This window comes from Ambystoma mexicanum, chromosome 10 (assembly GCF_040938575.1).
Source record: "Ambystoma mexicanum isolate Mex_15411 chromosome 10, UKY_AmexF1_1, whole genome shotgun sequence".
Classification (NCBI taxonomy): domain Eukaryota; kingdom Metazoa; phylum Chordata; class Amphibia; order Caudata; family Ambystomatidae; genus Ambystoma; species Ambystoma mexicanum.
The window spans coordinates 45,216,964-45,244,953 of record NC_090932.1 but is presented as its reverse complement, the minus strand read 5'-3'; the positions used below and the strand labels follow the sequence as shown (position 1 = coordinate 45,244,953).

General features: G+C 49.4%; 1 protein-coding gene across 6 annotated transcripts in view; it reads left to right on the top strand.

Moving 5' to 3' along the window:
* The window catches only part of LPP (LIM domain containing preferred translocation partner in lipoma), a 1,982,563-nt gene that overhangs the window by 1,381,457 nt on the left and 573,116 nt on the right, over positions 1-27,990 (top strand). For all 6 annotated transcript variants that reach the window (XM_069617470.1, XM_069617468.1, XM_069617472.1 and 3 more), the window contains one exon: positions 26,420-27,121. In XM_069617470.1, the coding sequence (XP_069473571.1) occupies positions 26,420-27,121 (702 nt within the window). The remainder of the gene's footprint in view (positions 1-26,419; positions 27,122-27,990) is intronic.

Here is a 27,990-nt window from a genome sequence, read left to right as displayed (position 1 = left end):
GAAGAATGGGACTAGGAGTAATGAAGATTACAGGTAACTAGGACAAGCATTACCTCCATGTCCCTCTAACTCATCCCAGTACTTGTGTATGAGTCAAAATGCCTCATACACAAAAACTTGGACCAGGAAGAATAGGGCTATGAATAATGAAGATTACCAATAAGTAACCAAGGGAGTGGCGCAACATGGTTGAGATGACTGGACTTCAACCCTCCTGCACTAACCCGTCCCCCCTTGAAATATTGGGCTATGTTGACTCGACCTGTCTGACCTACGTAGCCGTTGTGAATAGTGCAGGACACAGATGTTAAACGCCACCTGGGCTTCGCTGTTTACATAGACCCAGCAATTACTAATGTAAAGCATTTCACCGTTAGTACCTGCATTCAAATCCATAATTCTTTAGGCAATTTAAATCTTGATGTGGGTTTAATACTTGCATGCCAGGGAAGTGATTGGAAGGGTAGAAAGGGGAATGAGACCGTTTATTCTCACAACAGTCCATAACTGGGTGCTTTCAGACATAAAGGAACGAGTGAACTGCTTGTAACATTGAAGCTGCACTAGAATAGTCTAATTAGAATTCATAAAGAAGTTACATGCCCCACACATATAAGTTTGCCCCTCCCCTGCACTCATGAAGTTAGCGCCTCTCCCAACATTTGAGGGGTTAGCCCTCCGCCCCCAAATGTAGGTTGTGTTGCGTCCCTGAACACGAGCACAGACACAAACATGCACACACAGCCACTCATACATTTAAGTGTGCATCCTTTTACCATACATTCACACACACACACGTCATGAGGTTGAGGGGAGCCCTATTATTTAAAAAAGAAATGGTTTCTTTTTTAAGTCACTCTGACGTCATAAAAAGTGTTTGCATTAAGGACCAAACCAGAATGGAAATAATATATTTATGAAGGCAGAGTGACTAAAAAATCCAAGGGGCACCCTCCTGGGACATGGGGTGGTGGGGGCCCCCGTTACGCCAGTGACATTGTCATATAAGCTTGCTTCTCAAAGGCTGCGGCAGTGGTGTATAACGCAGGTCCTCTGTGGCGCCATGCTCTGGTCGGCTGCGCTTGTGGAGTGATGGGCAATGCTGCATGGGCATCCCACAAGCGAGGCAGGGTAACTGCTGTTGCCATCAGCAGCTCAGAGAGGGGCAGCCCCAACCTCCCCGCGCCTGCCCCTCTCCTCCCCCCAGCTATGGAGACACGCAGTCTCAGCAGCACAAAAGCCACGGAAGGGTAAGGTGCGAACAGTCACCGCACCCTTCCTCCAAACAGCAAGGTACAACAACCGTCAGGCAGGGCCCAGGTTCAAAAGATCTGCCCCCACCAGGGGGTCAGACAGTCGGCTATCCGGCCGGGGGCTGCGACAACAGCAGCCCCCACCACATACACAACAAAGACCCAGGGCCTCCCTGGGTCCTATAAATGAGAGCAGCATGCTCAGAGTAAACACAATCTGTTTGTGGACCCTGAACGGGGACCCAAGCAAACAGGAGGTTCACTGTTTACTCAGTGTCTTCCAAATCTTCTTGCTTCTTTACCACAGAACCCGCCCACCCTACAAAAAGGGGAGAAGAACAAAAAGAAGTACAAGGCAGTGTACGGTGCCCACAACAAGTCGTGGGACACAAGAAGGCGGCACGGGTCAGAGGGGGTAACCTCAGGACCCAGTGCCCAAAAGTATGATACCATCATGATATGTGATATTGTTATTGCCATAACCCATATCTGTACAATAAAATCCTACGGCCTTTTATTGCCAACACTTGATACAAGTTGTGAGCCTATCATTATGGGTGGGCTTTTGGGTTTCGGCCATTGCTAATGCATGCATATGGGTCCAGCAGTTATGGGAGGGGTGTGTATTCACTGGTGTTGCCGTGTGTGACCTCCAGAAGGTGGTTTGTTTTATAATCCAGAATGTATCGTCTTGCTCACAGGTTAATATGCGCATGTCTCTGTGAGTAGTGTTGTGTTGGGGTCCCTGCCAGGCTCAAGGTTGTATAGGCGGGGTCATTTGTCGGGGCAATGTATGTCTGAACTCTGAGTGTATGGTCCCCACGCAGGCAGCGCTGCGTGACTGCCCACCCTGATTCCTAAAGGGGGGTGCATTGAGAGCTATGTATAGGATTTACCTGTCTGTGTGAGGGTGCGGTCTGTGAGGAATGTCATTGTGGGGAAAGCCTTTGGTGTGCACGAGTACTGGTTCCCAATGCCAATGCTGGGTGGAGTGTGCAGTGAATGTGTGCAAAGTTGGGTGGGTTAGCTGCCCCCTACATTGGCCAGCTGGCAGAGTTGCGTTGCTTGGTGAGCAATGGTCTATAGCGTCCATCAGGCCCCCACTACGGAGGAGCTACCTCTGGGGGGACTGGGGAGAGCTGCTGAGTTCCCCCTCACGTGGATGCTTGATTTACACCATGCTAAGATAGTGGTACGCCCAGTGCTCCTCTGTGCACATGGACTCGCACTTGCGGCCTACTGGTGCGAGCTAAATGGCTCCCAGCATCCACCTGTAACTTCTCATCATCATGCCTGGCCAACAATATGTCGCAATGTGTGAAATCCAGAGATCACCGCCATTGTGTCGCCCCTAGAAGTTGTGGGAACTGTTTTGGACGGGTGGCTTTTGCAACCACTGCCGAGTGTGCGATCCACAGGGCCCACCCAGCTCGCGGCTTCAGATACTGGCGCCCACCTGCCACCAGTGGCGGCCATCGCTCCATGACGGGGCCTCTCCCAGCGGCTCCTGGAGCTATACTTCCAGGGCAGCAGCGTCGGTCCGAGAGACGTGCGCTGGTGGTGCAGTGTGTGTGGGTGGGCAGACTCCCGTAGCCATGGCCTGCAGTGGCGAAGGGATGCGTACAGAGTGCAGGTGACGCCCAGCGCCTGCGTTCAGCAGCGGCTTTCAGTTCAGGGGAGCAGGAATGCAGACAGCTGCAGCAGCGCCACCCAGTGGCCGGCGACTGCTACACGCCTAGGAGTGCATCTGTGCCAGGCGAACCATAGCGCCCCGTTCGCCAAGGATTTCGGTATCTCACACACACACTGCTTCCTTTAAACACCCATGTGCATTTTTAAAAGTGATCTTTTTTTCACCAGCATCTCTGCCACAGGATGCCGGTAAGATGGCTCAGCGGGTTGAGCGCTCGATGGTGTGATGTGTTTAATCTGCAGATCGCAGGTTTGAAACCTGGCAAGGGCAACGCAATCTTTCATCCTGCGGAGGTCAGGAAATGAGTACTCACTTCTGTTGGTTGATAACTGTATGCACATGTTAAATGAATAGTGCTTTGTCAAAGCGCTTTAGTGAAAGGTTAGACACTGGCCACAGATGCAGTGTTTTTTAAAGGCGCCTTTTTGTGGACCACGATTTTCTCTCCAAGGTCGTCTTCCGTGTGTAAATGAAACGGGTGCATCATCTTGACGGGCACTATAGCAGGGAGGTCTCGGGGGTCATGATAATGGCGTGCCCCCTTAAACTCACTGGTGGGGAAGCGATAGATGGGATCAATGGGCTACCTTGAATCCCCTACAGCTGTTGCCAAAATAAGATGAGGTCAGTCTTGCATAGACCGGGCGGGAATGGCGGAGCAGATGGCAGGAAGTCTGGCCCAAACACTCATTCCAGGTGGGCTCCAGAAGGAACCGAGGGGATACCCGAAGAGAACTCAGCAGAAGGGGTAACACTGCAAGGCTGCGCCCAGATGTGCGTCTGCCCACACAGCAGGGCACCGAAGGGCCGCTTCACACTCGTGCCATATAGCGCAACACATTAAACCAGTGTAGCGGCTAGAATGTGCGTGCTCCTTCACCTATAAACACCTTTGATATGTATGACTTGCTAAGTAAACCTATTTACAATCTGTTATACATTGGCAAAGGGGTCCCAAAATGCTTACACGAAAACGAAGGAAACTGCCTAACGCATCCCTAATGGAGCTCAGCAGGACAGTGCAGGCATCCAATGGCAACCGGGGGGGGGGAACCCCTAGATGTGTCCGGAGGTACTGCACGGAAACTAGAGCACAGGAACACATCCCAGCATGGAAGCCAATAAACAGGTGAGTGCAGCAGCGAGGGCTCAGCAAAGCCCAGTCCCGTGTACATGAGCAGGGGGAGCACCCGAGCGCCTGCAAAGGAGCGGGAGGTCCGGGACCACAGACTCTGCAGAGGTCCCAGCGGTGGCATGATGGACCCCAGCAGGGCACCACGCGGGGGGGCGGGCAGGCGCAATCTATACCCACCCGTGGCTGCTAAATAGCAACAGAATGCATCACCCATCTGCATAGCACTTCCCACAGAACGAATGCATAGTTCAAATATTTCCAGACCATAACAATTCATTGATGGGATGGTAATCTCGGCCCGTGCTTCGCGTGCTGGACTCTGGAGATTCCCAACATGCACCAGTGGCTGCAGCCTTGGGGGTGGTCCCGACCATAGCTGCGCTGGGTCATGTTGGTGACGGGCCTTTCGTTCATCTGGATGCCCGCATCACGTGAGCGCCGCTGTTCCAGGCCCCCCTGGAAGTGCTCGTGTCTTCCCAGCAGTGGAGGAATGAAGGAAACGCACACCCCATCTTCTTGACTTGTGCACATGACAGTTCGGATGTTCTGCACTTTCACCAGAAAAGAGCTCGTATAGTTCTGACGCTCTTCCCAGGTCTTCGCCCGCGTCTTTGCGCTCTCTACTCTGCAGGGTGCTGCGTGCATGTGCACGGCCTTGCTGTAGACTATTTGCACTGATGGAATCTGCATTCCGCTTTGGTGGTCATTCTCTGCATGTTAACTCGCATTGCATGGACGAAGGCCTCATTGGTAATGGCCGGGTTCCCTTCCCATCCCATGGCCGTGATAAAGCCTCTTCTGCGCGAGGAAGATCCGGATTTCGTGTAGCCTGGACACAGCCACACAGTCTTGTTACTCCATGAGGGACTCCTGGATGGTGTTTTTCCTTTTGCATCCCCACTAAGGATTCGGTTTGGTGTAATAGTGTATAACGGTGTCTCCTTGGCTGCCTCATGAGGCAGGACAGCTTTGACTCATTGAGCTTTGAGCAGCTTTTGAAAGGAACTCGGATCTCCTAGTGGGCCGGCCACCTGTCCCGGAATCTGCTTTCTCCCTCGGCGTCCCTGCACCCTGTGGCTGTGCACCCATGCAGTTGTGTAATCCCACTCTCTCTTCTGGGTCAGTGGGCACATGCGCGCCTTCAACGATACAGGTGCGGTCCTCAGGAGGCTTCACTGTGCTGCCCGTTGACTTGCAACTCCAACCTCCGTCGCTCGTACCCCCCCCCCGTCCCCCAGTTTTAAGAGGATTTCCTCAGCGCAAGATTAGTGCAATCGGTATTTGCACTTGTTGGGGAATGTGCGAGCAGCCATGGGGACGTGCAGTATTACATCAGTAAGATAAGAGTGCGCCTTTGTCCGTGTTTTCATCGCTCTTACATTCTATACCAGTCGGTTCGTGTAAGAAATGATACTTGTGTTCCATTTTGAATGATTATATCTTGCCTTCCTTCGTCCTGGTCCCAGCTGGTGTGTTGGGTCATGTACACTATTTACGTAAAGTACAAACATGTAGACGCTAAAATACAGTGTATTGATTGTGCTGACCCGCCCCCCCCCTCACTCCCTTACTACATAAAGTTCTAAACTCCATCCTGGAGTAAGACTCACTCGACAGCGTCTTGATGCCGTTAAATCAAAATGAATGTTCCCAAAAGCCAGATGTGTGGGCCTTCTACACATCTGGTGCCATGCTACCCGAAGATGGCTCTCGCTACTCCCGTCCGTCAACCAAGTCAAATGCAATTCCTTTCCAGTGCAAAGAAGAGGAGGACTTTGCACATGTGCTACCTCTGGACTCCCACGTCATGGAAAGCTCCACGTAGTATCCCCGACTGACCATGTACAAGGGCCTCGCCATCACCCAGCGATGTTTGTATAGCCCTCCCTGTTAGTGTACACCTTCGCTCCCAAGTCTGTGTGCAGGGGAGGACAATGGTTGGGCAACGTTTGCCTTGCCAGAGGGCTGTTCCATGAGAAGGGGTGATGCATTTACGAGCTCTCTGCAGAAACCGCCCCCGCCTCGCATCCAAATGAGCACGTGTCTTGAGATTTACACCCATGTTCCTGTTGGGGTGAGTAGTGTGACGCATGACAAGAGCAGAGAGCCCAGTTTGCATGACTTTGACTTGCTAGAAAGGTTTTATGCTTGAATCGCTATCGGATATTTTTCAAATCTAAAATGTTGTGATCATTCTTATGTTCCCAAAAAGCTCTTTGCTTTTATGCAAATCTCCAATATTGAGTGACATGAGATCTAGCTGCTCCATCTGGGCTAGTGCTTTGCCCCTTACCCCGCCCACTTCACTCTGACCACACCCTTCCACCTCACGAAGGGGCGAGGGGTTCCCAGAAAAATGTGTCCATTTCCAGCACCGGTTGAATTGATGTGTACAGGTGAGCAACCAGAGAGAGACTGGTCGATCTTCTGCCATCTTTGCTCAGAAAAAACATGCATGTGGACCAGTAGCAATGGGACTGTAGGTGGCCTCATGTCGGGATGTCCACCTTGAAGCCTGCCAGTCCATTAACGAGCAATGGCTGTCAACAGGTATGACAGAAAGAACACCTCGTAAACCAGCAGCACATGGGTGTATTTCCGCCCTTCTAGGATATTGCTCTACTTTTATGCCAAACCGTTCTTCTAGAACTGCGTTTTTCCCACATGAGAACATAAGGAATGCAGAAGGGGCGTTGACACAGGTGTGCCTGTCGCTCTATGCATACCCTACCTGTGCATGTACCCTGGATTCTACACGTGTACACAACCTCAGATGGATGTTCCTTTTAAACATCGGGTGGTCGCGTGAGCAGAGGTGGAAATCAACATTTCTAAAACATGCTGATGGTGAGACAGAAACCGAGTGCCATCAAAGTATCTCCGACCGCCACCAGCTACTGTCTGGCAGTCATTAGGGACAGTTTTGGGGCTTGGTTTCTTGCGGGTGTCGAGAATGCTTAGTCCCGATCCATTACGTTCTTGGCTAAATCTGCTTGCATTCTCCAAATGTAGAGAACACCCTTGACGTTTTACTCTCGTTTCTATACACAGTTTCCATGTAAAGATTCTCCCAAGGTGTGTAACCACTGACTTCCAAGGGACCAGACTGAAGACGCTTGCTCGACGTGAAGGAGTTCGAGTCGGAAAACTGTCCAAACTGGAGGTCTGAGCATTGGACAGGGTGTGCCATGGACCCATATGCCTCAGACTGTATTAAGTCCTTGACTGCCGATGAGGTGGTTGAGGTCAAGCAGCCTGGTAAAGGCTTTTACAGGATGGAGCTGCTGGGCCACCCTCGCAGTGGGCATGCTGAATGCCAGACCAAAAAGGTCCCAGTAGGTAACTGTGAAGCTGCATCATGTCCTCAGTAAGACCCCCTCCAAAGATCTGGCCTATTCAGAGAGCTGTGACATTGACTAAATGTTCGTGGATGACACCTAAACATTGTGACGGTACTGCTCGGCTGCCTTCAAAACAGGGAGCAGCTCACCCCAGGGTGAACGTTTGACCTGTTTAGAACAAGGTCTCAATAGCACCGGCACTGTTGTGGTTGACGATACAGTTGGAGAGCCACACACTAAAATATTGGGGTTGAAAAGCAGTGTCCCTTGGGACCCAAAAGTAGAAAACACTGCACTATGTAGGTCTCTCCCTTTGCACTCAGCGTCTGAAAGAGCGTGCATTTTGGTACGTTCACCTCGGCACCGAAACGTCGAGCCAACACAAAAATCATTCTTGGTCTTCAGCTATAGGAGCTTGAGGTCTTGTAGAGGGTCAAGATGAAAAAGAACTGGAAGATGTTCAGGAACAGGAACATATGGGAGGCCCTATTCTCCCAACCAAGTCACCACAGGGCAGTGAAGGCTTCAAGGACACTATGGTGAAGATTGCTCAAGAAATGCAGGACAAGCTACAGAGTAAACGTCCGGTTCAAGTGGTGGTACCCACTAAAAAACAGCCCTTAAAGCACCTCAAGGCGATTACATTCACCCGGACTTACCCCTATCATGCACTGAAATTGAAGACCCACAGAGTGAGCAATGCCCAGAAGTCTTGTACAGCTCTGGTAAAGAGATCAGCTGCAGGACTTTCCATCATGTCGCAAGACCCAGAAGAGAAGGATTTTGAGGAATCACTGGTAGAGCAAAGTCCCATCACACATTGCATTTCACTATTCAAATCCATAAAGCAGCAAGGTAATATGGCACTCCAGACACAAGCCTCTGCTAGAGTGGTAAAAGTTAGGATAGGGGGGCGCTGTTGCGCACGGCTAAGATGGCCGCCTAGGTGAAGAGCTCCGGCTCGACTGAAATCCTTTTCACTAATTAATCCTTCCAGGTTAGCGTTGGCCGACGCACAACTGCAGAATATTGCCGCGGAATACCCTTGGAAGACATCCTGCAAAGGCTGTGCGAGTGGACCATGGGACGGCGGAGCTGTCATCGTTTGTACCGGCAGCGCCTGTAGAGCCGGGGCCTGGCCGCTGGTGGGCTCCAAGCGATCCACACTCGAGCCCGGGGCTCGCGACGGCTGCGCGGCCTGGTGGGGGAGGGGCAACTTGCCCGAACACGGACGCTGCCTGAAGACGGGGACGCACCACTCATTCTCACACTGGACCGATTGGCGGGGTGAGAGCAGACCCCCTCGTCCCGTACTTCGGGCCGCAGGAGAGATTAAGCGAGGAAACGCCGCGATGACAACGCCAGCCCCGTGAATCCGGTCCTGCCCGCGGCTAGGCCCAGCTGGGACGTAGCTGGTCAAGTAAGTGGACAGACCAGGGAGGTGGATATACAGGGGGCCAGCACCCTCCGCAAGGAACATCCGTGCCACGGGAGCGGGGGCGAACGATTCAGTTTTGGGACGAGGTTCCACCGAAGACTGAGGAGCACTACGAGGCGCCAGGAATAAACCTCCTATTCAAGGACCCCCCGGGTGCAAATACTTCCTGCGCTGTCGGACGGCAGCAAAATCCACCTGGCCAAACAGACCCCATGCTCCCATACACGCTGTGATAGACCCTGAACAGTGAGGTCCGGAAGACCGCTTAATCCCATCACTCATCCACCCCCGCACGGTGTGGGCGGTGGGGGCACTACATTACGTCCCGGTTGAGGAAGGCAGTAGACAGCCGGAGAAGCTGCAGGCCAGAAGTACTCCTGGATCCCCTTGACAGAGGGGTAAAGACAAGGCGACGGCCGAACGCCAAACGCCAAAACCTTTTACCCAACATACAAGGCTTTGCTACATACGAGGACCGCGGAGGCCCACGGCAGCGCCCCAGGGACGAGATTGTACACCCCGGTGCCCACCCCCCAGCCTGCATCGCGGTGCAACAATAACTCGTAACATAACCGCTGCTGATGGTCATAGGAGGCCGGCAGCATACAGACGTGGGAGAGCACAACCTACCCTGGGAGTTGCAACGCCACCCAATGGGCCGCACTGACAAAAAAGCTGCGGGGACGAGAAAGACCGGCCCAATGGATTCCTACACAAGCTCCCAACAACAGGAGACACCAGGAGGGGCAGCACAAACATCTGATGCTCAAAACACAGATCCACTGGATCGCTTGGCCACAATTGTACAGAATGGGTTCCTGGCAGTCAATGTGAAATTAGACGACATTGTGGCGACGATTGGCTCCTTGAAAGCGCGAGTGGAGAAGGAAAGTGCACGCATCTCAGAGGCAGAAAACAGGATAGGTGTAAATGAAGACGTGCTCGCACAACATAGTCGTGACATAGCCTCACTCCAGACAGAACTCCGCAAGACGCAGAACAAGTGCGAGGAACTCGAATCCAGATCCCGCAGAAACAACATCCGTATTGTTGGAGTGTCAGTCGTTTGGCAAGGGCTCCATGGAGAGAAGGGTGGAAGAGCTATTGAAATCTGTACTAGGGGAAGACTCCCTATCCAATAACTTCCTTGTTGAAAGGGCCAATCGCACCCTGGCGCCAACCCCCAAGCCGGGCGCTCCACCCCGAACCATCATTGCGCGTCTCCTCAACTACAGGGACAGAGATGTGATCCTGCGATTGGCAAGAGAAAAGGGGACACTACACCATGAAGACAACAGAATACATATATATCCGGATTTTTCTGCAAATGTACAGGCACAACGCAGATCCTACGAGATGGTTAAAAAGCAACTGCGACTTCGTAACACACCATATGCCTTGATATTCCCTGCAAAAATGAGAATTCAACATGGTGGCAGAGCCCACTTCTTTGAACACCCCGCAGAGGCACTGGCATATGTCGAGGCCTTCATTCCGCTGCCCCCAAGAGACCGCGCAAGAGACCCAAATGCTGGACCTCGCCCGGGTGAGGGCAGAGGTGATCCGGTGGATGGATAAGACACCCCCCTACAAGTTGCACTATGTTTCTGTTCTACCACACTGTCGGCACAGCTAAACCGAACTGAAATCCGAGGTAATCGGGCCGTAGAGTCTCCCGCATGGGCGGCCAAACGGCTGAGCATTGCTTTGTGACGATGCACCCTCAGGAACGTTCCAATCAGTTACTTGGGATCATCGTCAAGTTGGGGCAGATGTGGGTGATGGGAGGGGTAGGGCTAAAGGGTAAGTTCTCTTGTTGGTATCACCGCCCAGACGAGTTTCAGTCTGGGAGGGAATTGTGCACAGTTGAAGGTTGTAGTTTGTTTGGAAAACGGTCTCACAAGTGCTGGCACCGCCTCAATCCTGAATGCATGTGCATCTATGGTTGTCGAAACTTAACACAATCCACACGCATAGATAATGGGGGACGGTCTAAAGGTTCAACTGATGACGTGGAATGTCCGAGGCCTAAACAATCCAATGAAAGCCAGAAAAGTGGGCAATTATGTCAGTGGGCACGGGCCCCAAATTTTAATGCTGCAGGAAACGCATGCACAGGGCACGGTTAACGATCAAATACTGGTGAAATGGGGCAAGCAGCGGTTTTCCACGAACTACTCCTCACAATCCAGGGGGGTAAGCATTCTGATCCACAAATCGCTAGGGTTTATTGAAAAAGGCCACCTGTTGGACTCGATGGGCAGATATGTGCTGGTCTGGGGGGAAATCGCTGGCGAACAGATGACCCTGGTAAATACCTATGGCCCTAATCTCGAGGATCCAGACTTTTACTTGCATATATTTGAAATACTTGCTAAACGTGAAGCAACAAACATAATATGGGGAGGCGACTTTAACGTTGTGCTGGACCAGGCCCTGGACAGGTCAGCCAAGACGCCTAGGCCACCATCTAGGACGTCGCTAGCTTTGAAACAGATAGTGCAGCAGCTGTCCCTGCTGGACGCCTGGCGAGTGCTGCATCCAACAAGCAAACGGTGCACATTCTATTCCTCTCTACATGACAGCGAGTCGCGCATCAACTATTGGTTTATTCCCTCAAGCACTTCACACGCCTTGCAGAGTTGCGAAATTCTCCCCCCGTACCCTATCTGATCATTCCCCGGTGACCATGGAAATCATTATCAGGGGTGCCCCTAAGCCGGCTAGGAGGTGGAGAATGCCTACTGGTATATTAAAAGACCCAAACGTAGTGGAAGGCCTGCACACAGACATTGTCGACTTCTTCACAAACAACATTGGGTCTGTGGACCATATCTCATCAGTCTGGGAAGCATTCAAGGTGTGGGCAAGAGGGGTCCTAATATCTAAAACAACGGGCCTACTGAGAGAGGTACGCCGAGACCTGGAGAGGGTGGAAGGGGAACTAACCGTATTGGAGGAGACTTATAGCCGGACGCATGGTGGAGACACCATTGCCGAAATACATAAATCCCTTAGGGAATTTGATAAACTGGCAACGAGGGAGGTTCACTATATAGCAGCCCCTTCCAGAGCCCGGAGATACGGGGAGGGGAACAAGGCTGGGAAAATGCTGGCCAATCTGGTCAAGCAGGAAAACAATGTGGCCCCGATTGCGTCGATACTCACGGCGCAAGGCGTGATGATAACAAGTGAACAGGGAATAAATGATGAATTTGTACAGTTCTATAAAACACTGTACATGAACCGAGATAGGAAATCCCCTGATGAGATCAAAGCCTATCTGGCAGCCTTGGATCTCCCTAAACTCACAGAAGAAAACAGACACATATTGGAGCAACCTGTCACGGCAGAGGAGCTCACTGAGGCGATCAAGGGGCTTACGTCTGGCAAGGCGCCGGGCTCGGATGGCCTGGGAGTGGAATTTTACAAGGAATTCCGGGAAGAACTGGTCCCAGTCCTGCTGGAGGTATGGGGGGAGGCTTTGGGTAAACAAACCTTACCACAAACAATGCGTGAGGCCATAATAACTGTGTTGCCCAAGCCCCGCCGCCCGCCACAAGACATGTCATCCTATAGACCCCTGTCTCTAATAAACGTAGATGCCAAAATCTTCGCGAAAGTACTGGCAAACCGTATGCTACCTGTCACGCCAACACTAGTACATGTTGATCAAAGCGGGTTCATTCCCCAACGGTCCACCGCCCTCAATTTGCGTAGACTATTTGGCATAATGTCACAGATCAACCCAAGCAAACAGGCAGTGGCGATATCCCTGGACGCCGAGAAAGCGTTTGACTTGGTCTCCTGGGAATATCTGTTCTCTGTGTTGGAGGCATTTGGGGTTGGCCCATATTTCATCCGATATGTCAAACTGCTTTATACAGCTCCATGTGCGAAAGTACACACAAATAGAACCATGTCTCAATTGTTTGAACTAGGCAGGGGTACCAGACAGGGGTGCCCCTTCTCCCCTATACTTTTTGCTTTAACAATTGAGCCCATGGCGTCGGCGATAAGAGTGAGGCACGATAGTAGAGGCATAACACTGAAGGGAGCCACCCAAATAATATCATTATATGCGGATGATACGCTACTCTATGTTCGCGAACCTGACAAAAACATCATACCCATCATGATATTAACGAATTTGCAGAATATTCTGGATACAAGGTCAACAACTCCAAATCAGAAGTGTTCCCACTCACCCCTTCCACAAGATGCCCGGTTCATATCTGCGGCCTTAAATGGTCTGCACATCACATCAGATACCTTGGTGTACTAGTCTCCTGTAATAAACAAACATTATACATCGACAATCACGAACAGGTGCTACACACACTACAAGTCAAATTGCAGACATGGAGGCGTCTCCCAATTTCATTACATGGTAGAATTGCCATTCTTAAAATGATTGTACTACCGAAATTGTTATATCTATTTGTAAATATCCCCATATGGCCGGGGAGAGAATTCTTCTCTAGACTCCGCTCGATGGTGGTGTCCTTTCTGTGGGACGGGAAGTCAGCCAGAATCAGCTGGGAAAAGATGACAGAGCCATATGAGAAAGGGGGACTAGCCGCACCAGACTTTGAGCTCTATTATACCGTATCACAAGCACAATTTGCAAAGTACTGGTGCGGTGACTGGGACAACTCCCCTCACACGCAAATAGAAGAATACACTACCGAGCCCACCAACATTGGGTCAGTGATCTTCAACACCAGACATAAAGACTCCTGCGAGTTTGACCCCGTGAGTTGCACAGTAAAAGCCTGGGGAGTGATATACAAAAGGCTGAAAATAGAGACTCCGTATAATCCTGAGGTGCCCCTGTGGAATTGCCCTGGCCTCCCCCCCACGTTCGATACGGATATGCAGGAAGCCTGGGACCCTGGCAAGGAGATGAAAATAGGCGATATGTACCTAGAGGGGAAATTCGTGACCCTGGAGGTATTCACTAGGGGCATAGGAGGTGGGCAACTCAGGACACTGCAGTACTATCGAATGAGATCAGCGTATCATAGACGCTGGCCGTCATTCCCAGATGAACCCCCTTCCCACCCGTGTGTGCAGTTGGTCACATCGCGGGACGGGCTGGGAGTTTCCAAACTTTACAAGTCAATACAGACTCACTCCGCAGTGGTAAGCCAGGCGAGGGAGAAATGGGAGATGGATATGAAAACGCCAATAACAGAAGAAAGATGGGCGAGATACTGTGCATTAACAAAACGAGTCTCCCTTAATGCCGGGCTTCGATTAATACAATTTAAAATCCTAAACAGACTGCATTACACTCCTGCCAGGATAGCTACATTCACACCAGACGATCCAGGCAAATGTCCCAAGTGTGGGTCTCTGGCAGCGGGGTCCTATCATATGTACTGGGAGTGTCCAGCTGTGATGCGGTTCTGGGAGAAAGTTGCGGAAATGTTACACGAAGTCACACAGATTCCCCCGCACCTAACCCCACAAAAATACTTATTTGGGGATACAGGCAAATGCTCCGAAAAACGTAGAAGATTGTTTAATGTGTCGTGCGTAATAGCTAAAAGATGTATACTAAAGGTATGGAAGAGCACGGCTGCCCCCACCATGGACGTTTTTCTACGTGAACTAACTTACATCAATGAATGCGAGGAGCAATACGTAATGTCCCAACCGAGTATGAGCAGGCCGAAAGACATTTGGGGCCCATTCAGGTCATACCTCTGTGATATGCTTTCCGACACTGAAACAACTGTTTAAACGACGACTGTTATATATTTGTTTAACAACAATTATGCTATGAATGCTACATCATATTGTGTTTGTTAAGTGCCACTGCAATTGTTGAGACCTCAATAAAAACATGTTTTAAAAAAAAAAAAGTTAGGATAGAAATATCGGCCACTGCCTTCTGATGCAGCTTCTATTCGGGGCACCCTCCTCAAGACTCCCTAGATATTACCAGCGCCAGAAAGTTGTTTGCCTCTCTCTACTGCATCACATCCCCAGACAAAGAAATCAAGAACTTCTGCTATTGGACACACAATGGCTACTTCTGCAGTGCATGCTGTGCAGGTGTCTAAGACTACAGTGGTTATGGCTGTAGCATTTGCATTATGATTGTGCCCAGTGGGGTGATATCCACGCCCCGATAATGGAATTGCCATCCACCTTGCAGGACATGGAGGGAAATATCCATGAAGGACAGCTGGTCGCAAACAAGGCCGTTAAGAATGCCATTGACACCGCAGAGATGGCAGCTAGGAGGGGCAATGGTCCTCAACAGACAGCTTTTTGACCTGAGACACAGAAGACATTAATAGACAAGTCAGTTCAGTAATCTCTCTTGTTTGGCAAGCCAGAAGAGGGCGCCCTGGCGAAGCCAAGAAGGGGTTTGAGACTCTAAAAACCCTGGGGCCAGCTCACAGGATGGCCTTATGCACTCTGGGGGCTTTATCTGCTGGAAGTCTTCTTCGGAACCAACACCCACGGCCCATCAGCTCTCCCAAACGGTCCATGGATATTGTGGCCAAGGCTCACAGGTTTTCCTGCCAGCCATCTACCAGTCCCAGTGTGGACCTTATACCTGGGGCCGAGGAACACACACTGAAGGGTGCTTTGTCTAAAAAAAAAAAATACTCTAATAAACGTCCCCTCCCATGCTACCTCAGTAAAGGGCAGGAGAACATAATTCCCCTACATGTACAGGGGATTGCCAGAGACAGGTGGGGCCTGTAGTGGAAATCTCATAAGAAAACATGTTCTAGGTCTAAATAAAGACTCAAGCATGAGACGAGTGTTGGAACAAAGACTAGCATTTGTTTCTCAAACCCCAAAACTTAGGATGGCTCAGAGGTCCTTATGTTAAAACAAGGTCACTTCACGGATGTGCTCGCAAATGTAGTAGGTATGGCTGCTGCACACCTTCACAGACCGGGAATGCAGCTGGGCCCCTTCCCGGGTGATTGGCTCATAATAGGGAGCAGTGCTACACACTGTCTTCTCAACACCCAAATAACAATCGCCCTCCCAACTCGAAGGTGCGAAGGTTCCCTAATGAAAAGAAAACTAGGGGAAGTCGAAGTCTAAGTCTGTCAGTCAAAAGTAAACTACTGTCTGTGTCAAAACCTATGCTTGCTTTACTTCTGCAAGTAATAGGGTGTTATGGGATCTGGGAAACTTAATAGCGTTCAAAGCAAAGTCAGTGTGAAAATGGAACTCTTCCACGGCTCCCTTCCCCAAGTTCAAGACACTCGGGGGTAAGAAAGTTCCACAAGTTCTCACAGTACCTTTCCTTACCTGGATCCACTTCTTCACCGGGTCTCTCCGGCTCCCATTGTCTCGAGCTTCGACCCTCCTCGTTATCCTTCAATGTACCAATGTTCAAATTATAGATCACAACAGTTCCATCAGAAAATATCACTATTTCTTGCTTGCGGGCCTCCTTTCCGCATGCAAAACCAAGTCCTTCTGCCTTTCAACTTCAGTATCTCAATGATTCCCCCTTACACTTAGGCCCCCCCCTGGTTGTGGCACAGTTTGCAGACGCACGGCCCACCCATTAAAACAGGTTGCGCAACCAGGTGCCTAGCTTTGCTTGAGTCTCATTTGGTCATTAAGGTGGGGTATCTTCAGCCCTACTGGATCAGCCTGGGGGCGACCTCAATGCTTCTGAACACTCTTAATTCATTCACAATGTCTCTTTATTAGTTTTTGCAACTTTGTTCTTACTACAAGTTTCATGTAGCTCCTCTCTTGCTGTGGAGCTTTCAAAAGGATTTCCATTATGCTCACACTTCACTCGCGCACGGCTCCCCTGCTGTAGCAATGCATCTTTTCTTTCACAGAGACTTTCAAATGCGTATATCATTATATGAGACCACTGTGCTACTTAATATCCTTTCATACGTTCTTTCTCATTGTTTATATCTCAGCGGTATCCCAATGGCTTTCGGGAACAAGTTCTTTCGCTCGCGGTCAAACAGCTACAAAGTATAGTGTCTTTTCTTAACTGGTGACTGGTTTCTTTTGCTTCCGAAGCTCACCGTTAATGGATTCCGCTGCTCCTTCCTTCAGCGGCTTTCCCAGCTGAGGTCAGGGTCTCTCCACCTGCCCCTCAGTCCCTCCTGGGCCTTCTGCTTCGCCCTGTGGAGCAAGCACCTCTGTGGCCACAAGGAGTAGGGATTAATTTGCCCCTCGGCTCCCATCTGGCAATAAATCCAGCTCTCTTGATTTCTCCTTCTGCACTCGGCAGTCTTGCAGCATCCTGGCGTCTCGCTCTCTGTGGCCTTGGTTTGGGCAGCTCTGGCTCTGCTGCCTCTCCTGCTTGCCATCCAACTCGCTTTCTTTGCCAAACATGTGTGTTCCTTTTATATTTATCTAAGTAGTTAACAGGCTGCAGGTGGGCATAGTTGAAATCAATGGCCTGCCTATGGTGGGCCTAGTTAGTGGGACATGCCCACTGTTGAAGTTGGTGTGCCTTGATCTGCATCTTTCTCGTCCCAGTACCATAGTGGGGTTTCTCATGGCAAATCTGCACTCCTCTAGACTTCGTCTCAGTACGTCCAGGGAAATTACAGGTGTTAAGGGAATAGGACTGATGATAGCCCATAAAGGCTATGGGAGGGGAGGGTAGGTCACTATCAGGAAGGGGGTAGCCTCATTCCATGTTCACGACCTCATGTGTGCCCTCTCCAGGTGTGACTTGCAGTTCACTGGCAGGATCTAGTGTAATAGCTCCAAATATTGCACTGGCCTAAAGTGCTGGACTCCCGCAAACATGTTACAGGGCCACCCGGGTGACCATAACCAGAGGCATCAACGCTTCATCGAGTATCTCACCGCCAGGGCAGATGGAGCCCTCAATAATCCACCCTTTCCAGCAATGTGCTGGAATTGGTATCTGTATAGCAAGCACGTCCCAGTTTGCAAACTCGTATGCTGCACAAGCGAGTTCGGGTGAGAAACGACAACGAAACAGCCGAAGTGGTATCCAGCAAATAAGGCCGCAGACGTTCTCAACATTGTCACATATCAGCCAGCAGATCCCAGCGCTGGGGCATAGCAATGCACATTTCCATCGTGCTCACATTTTCAAGGAATTCACAACTGTCTGGCAGACGTTTTGACTAGGCTAATAATTCAGGGACACAAGTGAGAGTTTAACACGAGTACATTAAAAAACATCTTCAAAAGACAGACTTCTTTGCAACAAGTACTGATGCAAAATGGCGCACCTTCACTTCCAGGGTCACGGGGCCAGGCTCTATGGATGAATTCTTCCGGTACATGTGCGTGGACTCCACCCTAGCCCCGAATCCTCCCCTGCACAGTAGTGCACAAGTTCCTGCATGCGAACACTCTTGCTGATGCTTGCTGCTGCTAGGACATGGCAGGTGTGGTAGACACATCGCCTGTAGCCGGCGCAACACCCTATCCACAACCTGTTACAGCAATCCAATCCGCATAGAAAACATTCCAGTTCACACACTGTGTACTTGGACACCTAGCTCCTGAAGTCCTAGAATGTGATTACTTCTACCTTCTTCAATCTGCTGTAGAAAGACAAGTGCAAGAAACGTTTATTAAATAGAAGAGATTTGCTATCTGGTGCACAATAAACCTATTAAATGCTCTCTGGCAGACCGTGTCGCCTATCTGTTATGTTATTGGGCATTTGTATAGCGCCTTTTACCATTGGTATGATTCTAAAGCACTTTGGGTTGAACGCCCTCTGGGACGGTAGTCCAGGTCAGTGGAGTGAGTAATGTAGTTAAACGTGTTTGGGTGCACCCGGTATGTGTGCCGCAAGTGTGGATTAAGTGGTGTGCATCTGCATTCTAGTGCTAGGCATGGTGCGGTGATTGTGTGAGATCAGTAGAATGTCTGCAGCAAGGCCAAATGGACTTTGGTATCTGCATTCTGGCTGTGATGGAGTTTGTGAATAGGATTATGTGTGCAGCTAGGCCGGACTAATCAAGGGGTATCACTGCATTCTATTGTTTGTTGCTGCAGAGGAAAGAGTTAGCAGAATGGTGTGTTTGACTGTCTGTGTGCTTTCCAGGAGGACTCTGTTCCCAGAAGAGCTTCCAGTGCCAGTCAGGGATATGGCATCTCCCTTTGGGTTCGGGCTGTTAGGCTGAGGACCTCCCTGTGTCTCATTGGGATAGGCAGAGCTGTCCCAACTCATGCGGATACAGTATAGGTGCTAGTTGGTAGTTCTGCTAAATGCAAGAATAAGTGCTAGAAACTCGCCTGTATATCATTTTGCTCAAGAATTTCCAGATGAGTAACTCCTTTATTTGTTAGACTGGGTTATTCTGCAATTCCCTAAAGGTACATGTATGTAGTCTTTATGGCAGCACATGCCACCTTACAGCACAAGGTGCCCTGGTGGAAGCTTTCATGGAAGGACTTCAATGTATATATCCACTTGTGGCATGTCCTGCTCCAGGCTGGCCTCCTAAACCAGTGCTCTACAGCCTCATGCCCTCCTTTTGAGCCCATAGATAAATCATCCTTCAGCTTGGTCATATGCAAACAAGCCTTTATTTTTTATAAAAAAGAGAGCCATTACATCTATTACACGATTCGGTGAACTCCACGCTCTTCTAATAGGTGAAATCTTTGTAGCAATCCACAAGGATATGGTTGGACAGATCCATGTTTTTTTTATTAAAATGCTTTTCAAAATGTCATGACAATCCATTGCACTCCTATCGTTCGTCTAGAACCGGCATTCACAGAGACACAAGGCACTACATATCTGGTCCGTATGGGCTGTTCAGTCACCAAATCTACCCTTGCATGCAGGGATACAACTAAACTAAAATGCCAGGGGGCTAACCCTTATGAAGATGGGAAAGGGGATAGTTCACTTCTGTGGGAGCATATAACCTCCTTACATATTCTATTGAGATTCAATGTTACAAGCAGTTGCTGTCTCCTCTCCCACACTTCCCTTCCTATCACTCCCCTGACCTACTAGAGCGAAAACCCTATCACAATTTCAATTGCCTAAAAATGCATGCATATGAATGCAGTTCGGTTGATAACAATGAAATGCTTTACATTATACATTGACGGATCTTTAACTGGTCACCGTTTGCCACGCGGCTCTGTAGGTCAGCCAGGTTAAGTCAACATAACACAATATTTTTTTGGAAGGATTAAAACTAAATCTGCTCAAAGGTCGTTACACCACTGATTGCACGGTGGATTGTGTATTGAATGCAGAAATGCTTTAAACTAGCAACAAACCCCTCTCCGTTCACGACACATGCTTATCTCACTTGATGTTCAGGGCCGCATGCAGTTTAATGCACACGTTCACACAACACATTTGTGTAGATGCACAGGCAGATTCACAGGCAGTAGGGAAACAATTATTTGTCACTGTTCCCAGCTTACCCTCCATGATTTTTCGGTACTGCTCACTAGTCAATGCTAGGCATGTGAGTCTAAATGGATTTACAAGCCTCAGAAGGTAGACATTACTTACCCAGGAACAGTCTTCCTATGGATTGTATCTGTTTAGAAACGTGCTCTTACCCTCCCTTCCTGCATGGCAGCTGAAGAGCAGACACTTACTCTACACCCTGTGTTACTGCAACGTATGTCATGACATATATTTTTTTGAATTTTCTTTTGTTGTGCATTTGGTTAACAGATCAACCTTTAGCACATACAAAAAGAGCAGACAATTGAAAAAGACAAGGAGACGGATCAAAATTCATTGGGAATTATACAACTTCAAACTATATAATCAACTCTCATTTGAATAGATATATTTCCGAATGTAGAGCAATAAAAACATAGTTCATGAAGTACGCCACAAAAGAATGGACTCCAGAATTAAATCCCCTTAAAACAATTAAGTGTACACATTTAAAACCTAGAACATTGCTGTCATTGTTTAACTCAAGCAAAAAGTGACTGTGCCTCTTTCCAGACATAATGAGCAGGCGCAGTGATAACTAATGACTCGGCTCCATATATAGAACTCCAGAACTGGTCTGTGTAAATAAGGACTTCTTGACTTGCACGCATGTGATGAGTCCCAAGACAAGGACAGGACGGTAACACGTGTCTACTGGTTTCACTCTGCGATTCACAAAGACGACACGTACCTTCACTATATGCAACGTTCTTCCAGCCCCACCGTGCTCCTTTTGTAGGAAGTAAATTAAAACAAAGATATAAAATAAAGCGCCTTAATTCAGAAGAGTCCAGATATAGTCCTTGTTGGCAATATTTATTGCATCTTTTTTTGGTGCAACCTAGATGGATTGTCCACTCTATCCCAGTCCCTCTTCTTAAATTGTAATATATAATCAATGCTCAAAGTCTAATACCTGATCCAGGGATATAGCAAGAGTGTTGAAATGTGCCAATGCTTGCATCTGCAAGTTCTGAATAAACCCATTGGGATCTTCCCATTGAGCAGTCAACATTCCCATTAAGGTACTGGGATCACAGCAAACCGGTTTCAATTTCAAGTACAAATTACACTGTTGAAGGAGCCAGAGGGGCCTAAGCGATGGCAACCCAAGTTCAGTTCTCAGTGCCTCAACAGATACCCTGCTCGACAGACCCAATGAGGATCTAAGAATTTTGCCTTCAATTTTGTCAAGCCATAATACATGTTTTGTGGGCAGGACCTCTAAGCCATATAGAAGCCCTGGAATAACAATGGTGGTGTGTCATGACCTAAAAACAATCACTCTGAGGACGCCAACGTATGACGCATGATGGGTACTGTGACGAATCCCGAGATGTCCACACTTCTCGCCAAGGCGGAGCCCCTTTACATGACACCAGGAAGGTGAGGCCGCTACCCGATAGTCCCCCTGGGGGTGGTACTCAGAGGGAGGATTTCATGGGGAAGACATCCCCCTCTGGAGGCCAGTGAGAAAATCTTGGGAGAACCCAAACCCAACTCCATATCTCGTGTATGTCTCTTAGATCCGAAAAGTTTGACTACTGAGACGAGTAAGTGCAGGGACTATTTTAGGGAGGCCTATTTAACAAGTACTGGGATGAGGAGGAGGTGCGGAACAAGGAAGAGTAATTGTGAGGACTAGAATGAACAGTCTAGTCTCTTATGTACGCTTACGATAAAAACAGAAGGATTTAACATGTTGTCATGCCCTCCCTGGAGGAACCAAGAGCGTACGAGTATCAGGTTACTGGGAGTGCACTAGCCCACCAGGGAGGCTGTTTTGATTAATTCAAAGGCCCCCAGTTGGGACCTTGTTCCTCCACTACTCCACCAGGGACCTGAACGAGTAAACAGCCACAGAAAGACCTACAGGTATGCATGAGTCCTGGAAGTCATTACAGGCTCCAAGTTAGGGATGCAGCCAGATGGCATGAAGGGGCGAGGCTTACTAGCCCTCATCAGCACGCTCCCAGCCCTTTCCCTGTCACCCACCCCCCTCAAGCAAGGTAAGCTATTGCATTAAGGGAAGCCATTGGAGAGATAGAGATGGTAATTGTTGGAGTAGTAGAGTGGTGGGAGTAGGAAGTGGTAGTAGTGGGCGTTACTATGTTTTAGTGAGTGTTAGTGGAGTAGCTTGTAGGGAGCGTTGGTGAGTAGAAGAAGCAGTAGAGCAGTAGTAGGGGTGATGGCACAGGTTAAGTACGTAGTAGAAATGGGAGTAACAGAATAGAAAGTGCAGTGAGTGGGAGACAGGAGTAACTATTAGCATAGAGAGACAGATTGCAACAAGACTAATAGCAAGATGCAAGGAAGTAGAGTGGAAGGAAGTAATGAAGAGAAGATAACTGAGGTAGGGATAGTTGGAGGCACAAGCGATAGTAACAACAGTAGTAAGAAAAGAGGTAAGGTCAAAGGATGAACGTGGAAAGGCGGAGTGAGAGATCAGAGGGACAGTGACATGGTGGAGGGAGAACATCTGAAGAGACCAGTATAGTGAAGGTTCACGTACGAGCCGGTGTTGAGAGAAGGGAGCATGACACCAGACAGCAGAAGGCGTGGTCCCTAACTCTCAAAGACTACTAAGCGGGCTAGGTTAGGGAAAGCCTACAAAATCCCCAGGGAGTGAGTCAGCCGATGTTTCAGGGGAACCACCACTAGAGCAAGGCAATAAGACAACCAGGTGTTCATGCTGGCAAGAACTAACAAACCCATTAGGGACACCTGGGTTAGGGAAGCGGGACAAGGCCAGGATAGTCCATGTAGTCGGGGCCATCCCTCACCAAAATTCCAGCCAAGCTAGGCCCAGATACCAAGAAGATACAGCCATCCTGTCTGTAAAGATTTTTAAATAGACGCCCTTGGACTTGACATTCGAGTCAGCGTGGTTCTTTGTGGTTGGCCGCCCTGTCACACTAGGCACGACAATCAGGTTAACTATCGGTAATTTCTTTGCATATAAATCTATGTAATATAGTAGACACACACGTTTGTTTCATTATTTATGATTTTTTTAATTCAAGTTATTGGCGCCCCCTCATTTTTGGATGTGAACCCCTGTCTGCTTGCCTAGCCCCAAACATAATTCATGTAGACGTCACTTGATGCCTGCTGCTTTCCAGAGTGGCGGTCCCCTCTGGGTACACACGCACCTGAAGGCCGTGTGTGCATGCGCCATTGAATACATATTCATCAGCAGTTGCGCTCTATAAACCGCGCTTCTAAAGGCCTAGATTGTTCTCAAGTTCCGTCTTGGCAATGCTGTGTGGCTCAAAGAGCTCTCCACTGATGTCGTGTTCCATGTTGAGTCCTTGCTCTGCCATCAGATCCTCTCACATCTACCTCTCCATGGTTCACATCAGTAAGAAGAAGTTGGGATGTTAATCTGATTGCCACTATGAGGCTTAATGGCGGAGCGGAAGCTGTCAGGGGCATGTCGCCTTATTTTTTTACATTTCTTTTCTTGTTCATTTGTTTATGTATACAGCACTTATGCACAGGTGGAGTGCATCAAAGCGATTCAAGGTGGAAAGGGAACAAGGGAATACAGTAATCACGCCTTGGCCTTGAAGTTTCCGAATGATCCAACAGAAAACTAGCATACTAGGCCTGACAGCATTTCTCCTAGTACATGTGCATTAGTGTTACAGTAGCGTCCAAGCTAGGGAGGGGGGACAAAAAAAGCGGGGGGTAGAGTGGGGACAGGACTGACGAACTAACTAGTTCTAGTACATTTTGCTCATGCATGCGTACAGACTGAGGTGCAAGCAAGATGGCATGGGGGTGAACAACTAGTCCAGTTCAGCAGGGCCCTTGGTTAAATGCAGAAAGGTTGCCCCACTCATGGAGCGTAAGCTAAAAGTGCAGTAATGGTGAACATAGTGCAGTGGCCCAGAGCCAAGTACAGAGGACTGGCGGGAGAGCCTGGGACATGTAAGGCTCTGGAGGTGAACCAGGCAACCTGTCAGCAAAAACTGAACAGAGTTAGGGAGGAGAAGGAGGGTGGAGAGAAAAATAACTGAGATTGGCAGGGGAGAGGGGGAGAGGATGAAGAAGAGAAGAGTAAGGTCTTGAGGATTTTCCAGAACTTAAGGTGCTCTGGCTCAAGACAGAGAGAGGCAGGGAGGCTGTTCCAGGGGGAGGCACCTGCAGAGGATAGAGATCTACCCCCAAATCTCTGTTTGTGAATGCGACTCACCCGCAGAAAGTTGGAGGTCGTGCAGATGGGTCTAGAGGGAAAGTATTTAAGAAGAGAGCATTGTAAATAGGGTGGGCCCCGGCCCCAGAAAGCTGTGTGGACTATGCAGAGGGTCTGAACTTGATCCTTGCAGCCACAGGGAGCCATTGGAGGGATTTCAGTGCCAGAGCAATGCATTCCCTGGGCTTGAGGCCATGGATAAGTCTTGTGGTTCTGTTCTGCATGAGTTGTAGAGGGCGGAGAGTAGAAGTAGGAATATTGAGAAAGAGGTTGTTGCAATAGTCCAGCCTAGAGAGTACCAGGGCTCCGGAGATGGTGAGCCTCTGTGGGAAGGTGAAAAAAGGCAGAATACTTCTGAGGTATTAGACTGATGAATTCATTGAACACATTTTGTATGCCACCTCTCACTCAAATGAGGCCTGCCAGAGTGCTTTCTGGCTCCATTTACAGGTTCTCGTCTAGTTGGAGAGGTGAGTTTTATTTTCTTTAATTCAGACTCTGTGCAGAGTTCCACATAGTGTTGACTTGTTGGCATGCTTCATTGTGTTTCCACATCACTGCCTCTTCATTGATAGCAGAGTGACCTCTGCACGTGGAGTCAAGTGTTCATTCTGGTTCTTTCACTTTGTGTTTTGTGGCTTTTGAGCTGAGGAAGAGGGAAATCAGGGGGAATCCAGTAACTCTGAGGGTGGTGGTAGAGTTTTGTTACTTTATATAGTGCCCCTCTGCCATTGTGGCGGCCTCATTGTACACCTTCGTCCCTGCAAGGACACACACGGAGTGTTGGTGGTTGGTTCTTGGTGGCATAGGGGGAAGGGCACGTGCATATCCTGAGTAGTTTATGCATGCTGGCCAGACCTACCACTACCGATGGTTAGTGGTGGATGGGGGCATTCACAGGGGAGAGCCCAAGATGAATCGAGTTAGAAATCAGCGCTGCGAGACTGGGTTACCAGCGTGTGTTGGGATTGGAGAAGTGAGCAGTGGTGGTGCTCCGTTAGTGTGACATGTTTGTCGACAGCTTTCTGCCCTCTGCAAGGCTTCATAGTGTCACTGTGGCTATTTGGGCTACTTGGATGTGAGGTGCATTTCCTAGACACACAATGATTTCTCTTGCTACTGCTGACGGTCCTGGAAGGGGAGAAGGAGGGGCGAGGGGTGGGCAGGATGAACAGTGGGATGCCCGAAGATGTACCTACAGTAGGTACTTGTGGGATGCTCTGCTTGCTGAAAAGACCTGGCCACTAAATGGCAATTGCAGTTTGTGTGGCTCCCAGGGCACAGGCCTTTCTGCTGGAAGCCATTAACTATCCCTGGCAGAGTGGAGAGAACCTTGGCTGACTGAGGTGTGCGCCATGTTCAGTGCTGCAGCGACGAGTCCTTCCCTGATGCTTTTCTTTAGTTTACACTTTCTTTATAGCGCATATCTCCTCGCTCATATCGTGTGCGATTCCTGCCCATGCTGCCTTTCCTCTGCTCCCCGACACTGCCCCTCCCACACCTTGAAATGCAATTAGACTACTGTTGCTGCCGTTCTCTCCCCATCCCAGCCATCGATCTCACCTTAGCCCACCCATCACTGCTTCTGCTATAGGTCCCTTACACATGTGCCACACAATCCTTTTACCACCAATCCTTTCCCATTGTTTAAAAATATTTAACTTACAATTGAGATATTGCAATGCCAGCGCCTGGCCTGCCCTCCATTGGTGGTCTGGAATACACTCCTTTTGCGATAGATGGGTATGGCTACATCTAGCCAATAAGATTGCAAACGTTCTTTGCAATCATTTTTTGTTGAGCACTTTGTGCCCAGTTGTTATGCAAATACCACAGACGTGGTAAGACGTGTATTGTGTTTAGATTTTCAGTCTATGTACATGGAAGCTCATCTGATGATCTCTGAGCTAATGCTTTCTGTGTGGTTACTTTGCAGACCTCTGGCTTCCCTACTGGGCTCTCTGTGACTTCTCCTCCTGCAGTGACTCCTGTAACCGGGCATAAGCGAATGATCATTCCCAACCAGCCACCTTTGACGGCCACCAAGAAATCTGCTGCGAAGCCACAGCCTCAGATCACTTCCCAACCTTCCCCGACGCCAATGACATTCACGGTTCCGGCTAAGCCTCAACCTGTGCCAGCCTCCTACTCCACAGCATCCACTCCTACGCGGCCCACATTTAATGTGCAGGTGAAGTCTGCACAACCTAGCCCTCAATTTGTTCCCTCTGGTCTGCAGCCTGGACAGCAGTACAACTTCAATCCTAATCAGCCATATGGTCAGCAGCAGCCCCGCACGCCTGGCCCTCCTCTGAATAACCCTCCTCAGCACCGAGGACCAGATTATGGTTATGCCCCGCCACAGCCTGTGCGCTACTCTGAGCCTGGTTACGGATATCCCCCACCCAGCCAAAGTTCCTACACAGACCCATATTACTCAGGAAGCTTGGGTTATGGGGGACGGAATGGTTCCGAGCCCGCCTACGCCCCACAGACTGCTTGGAAACCGGAGCCGATGCATCCCCCAGCCATGGGGCAAAGCCCTTCTGGGTCCTTTATATCACCGAATACTAAGAAAACCTACATCACTGACCCACTACCAATGCCACAAGCACCTGTGCCAGCTCAACAAGCAAAGGTAAGAACAACCTATTTCTATCGAGCACATTTCTGTGATTATGCCTCCTACAAATATAACGTTGCCCCCTGCAGCGTATAGGGCTACTAATTCATCTTTGAGGTCCTCCCGCGGGCATGGGGGTTATTTGAGCAGTACTGCATCTCATCCCAGGCATTGTTGTGGCCACAAGGGTGGGTGCTGGCAGTAGAGCACTGCCTTCCTCCCTCTACAGGGACCTTTGTGGGGGCTGTGCTAATTGGTTTTCAGCAACACAGCTTGCCATTGTAAACATTATGGGTGACATTGCTACCCTCCACATGGACAGTGGGCGCTACCGCTAGAATATTGTCATCCTCCCAAGGACTGTGGTGGAACTGAGTTACTTGAGCGCATTGCCCAACACTCTCCACATTATGGAGGCTCCCAAAGTGGCATAGTCAGCCTAGCAAGGGTGGGGGGAGGAGAGGTATACCAATGCAGCTTTGTTGGAGCTGCCAGTACGGCATTGTTGGCCACTGTTGGAGCTATCCTTAGGATTGGATGCCTTGTCTGCTCTTGGTCACCATCTGTCATTCAGGATTTACTGCGGTCTGGCTAAGTACTCAGGGTCTCCGGGTGCTTTGTCTCAGGACCTACACTTACCTATTTGTGCTATTGCCTCCGTGTTTGTCTCACGTTTGTTGAGTCTCTGAATATGTGCAACTCTTGTCAAGCCTTACTGTCTTGCTATGTTCTAAGGATCCTTGCCGGCACATTTCTTGGCTCTCCTATTGTTGATGTATTGCAGGTTCTTGTGCCTACCCTTGTACTTTTTCCTCCCACTCTTCCCCAGCACTTACCTTTTTCTGGCCTACTGAGATGTTCTCTGGAACCCCGTCTTTAAACGT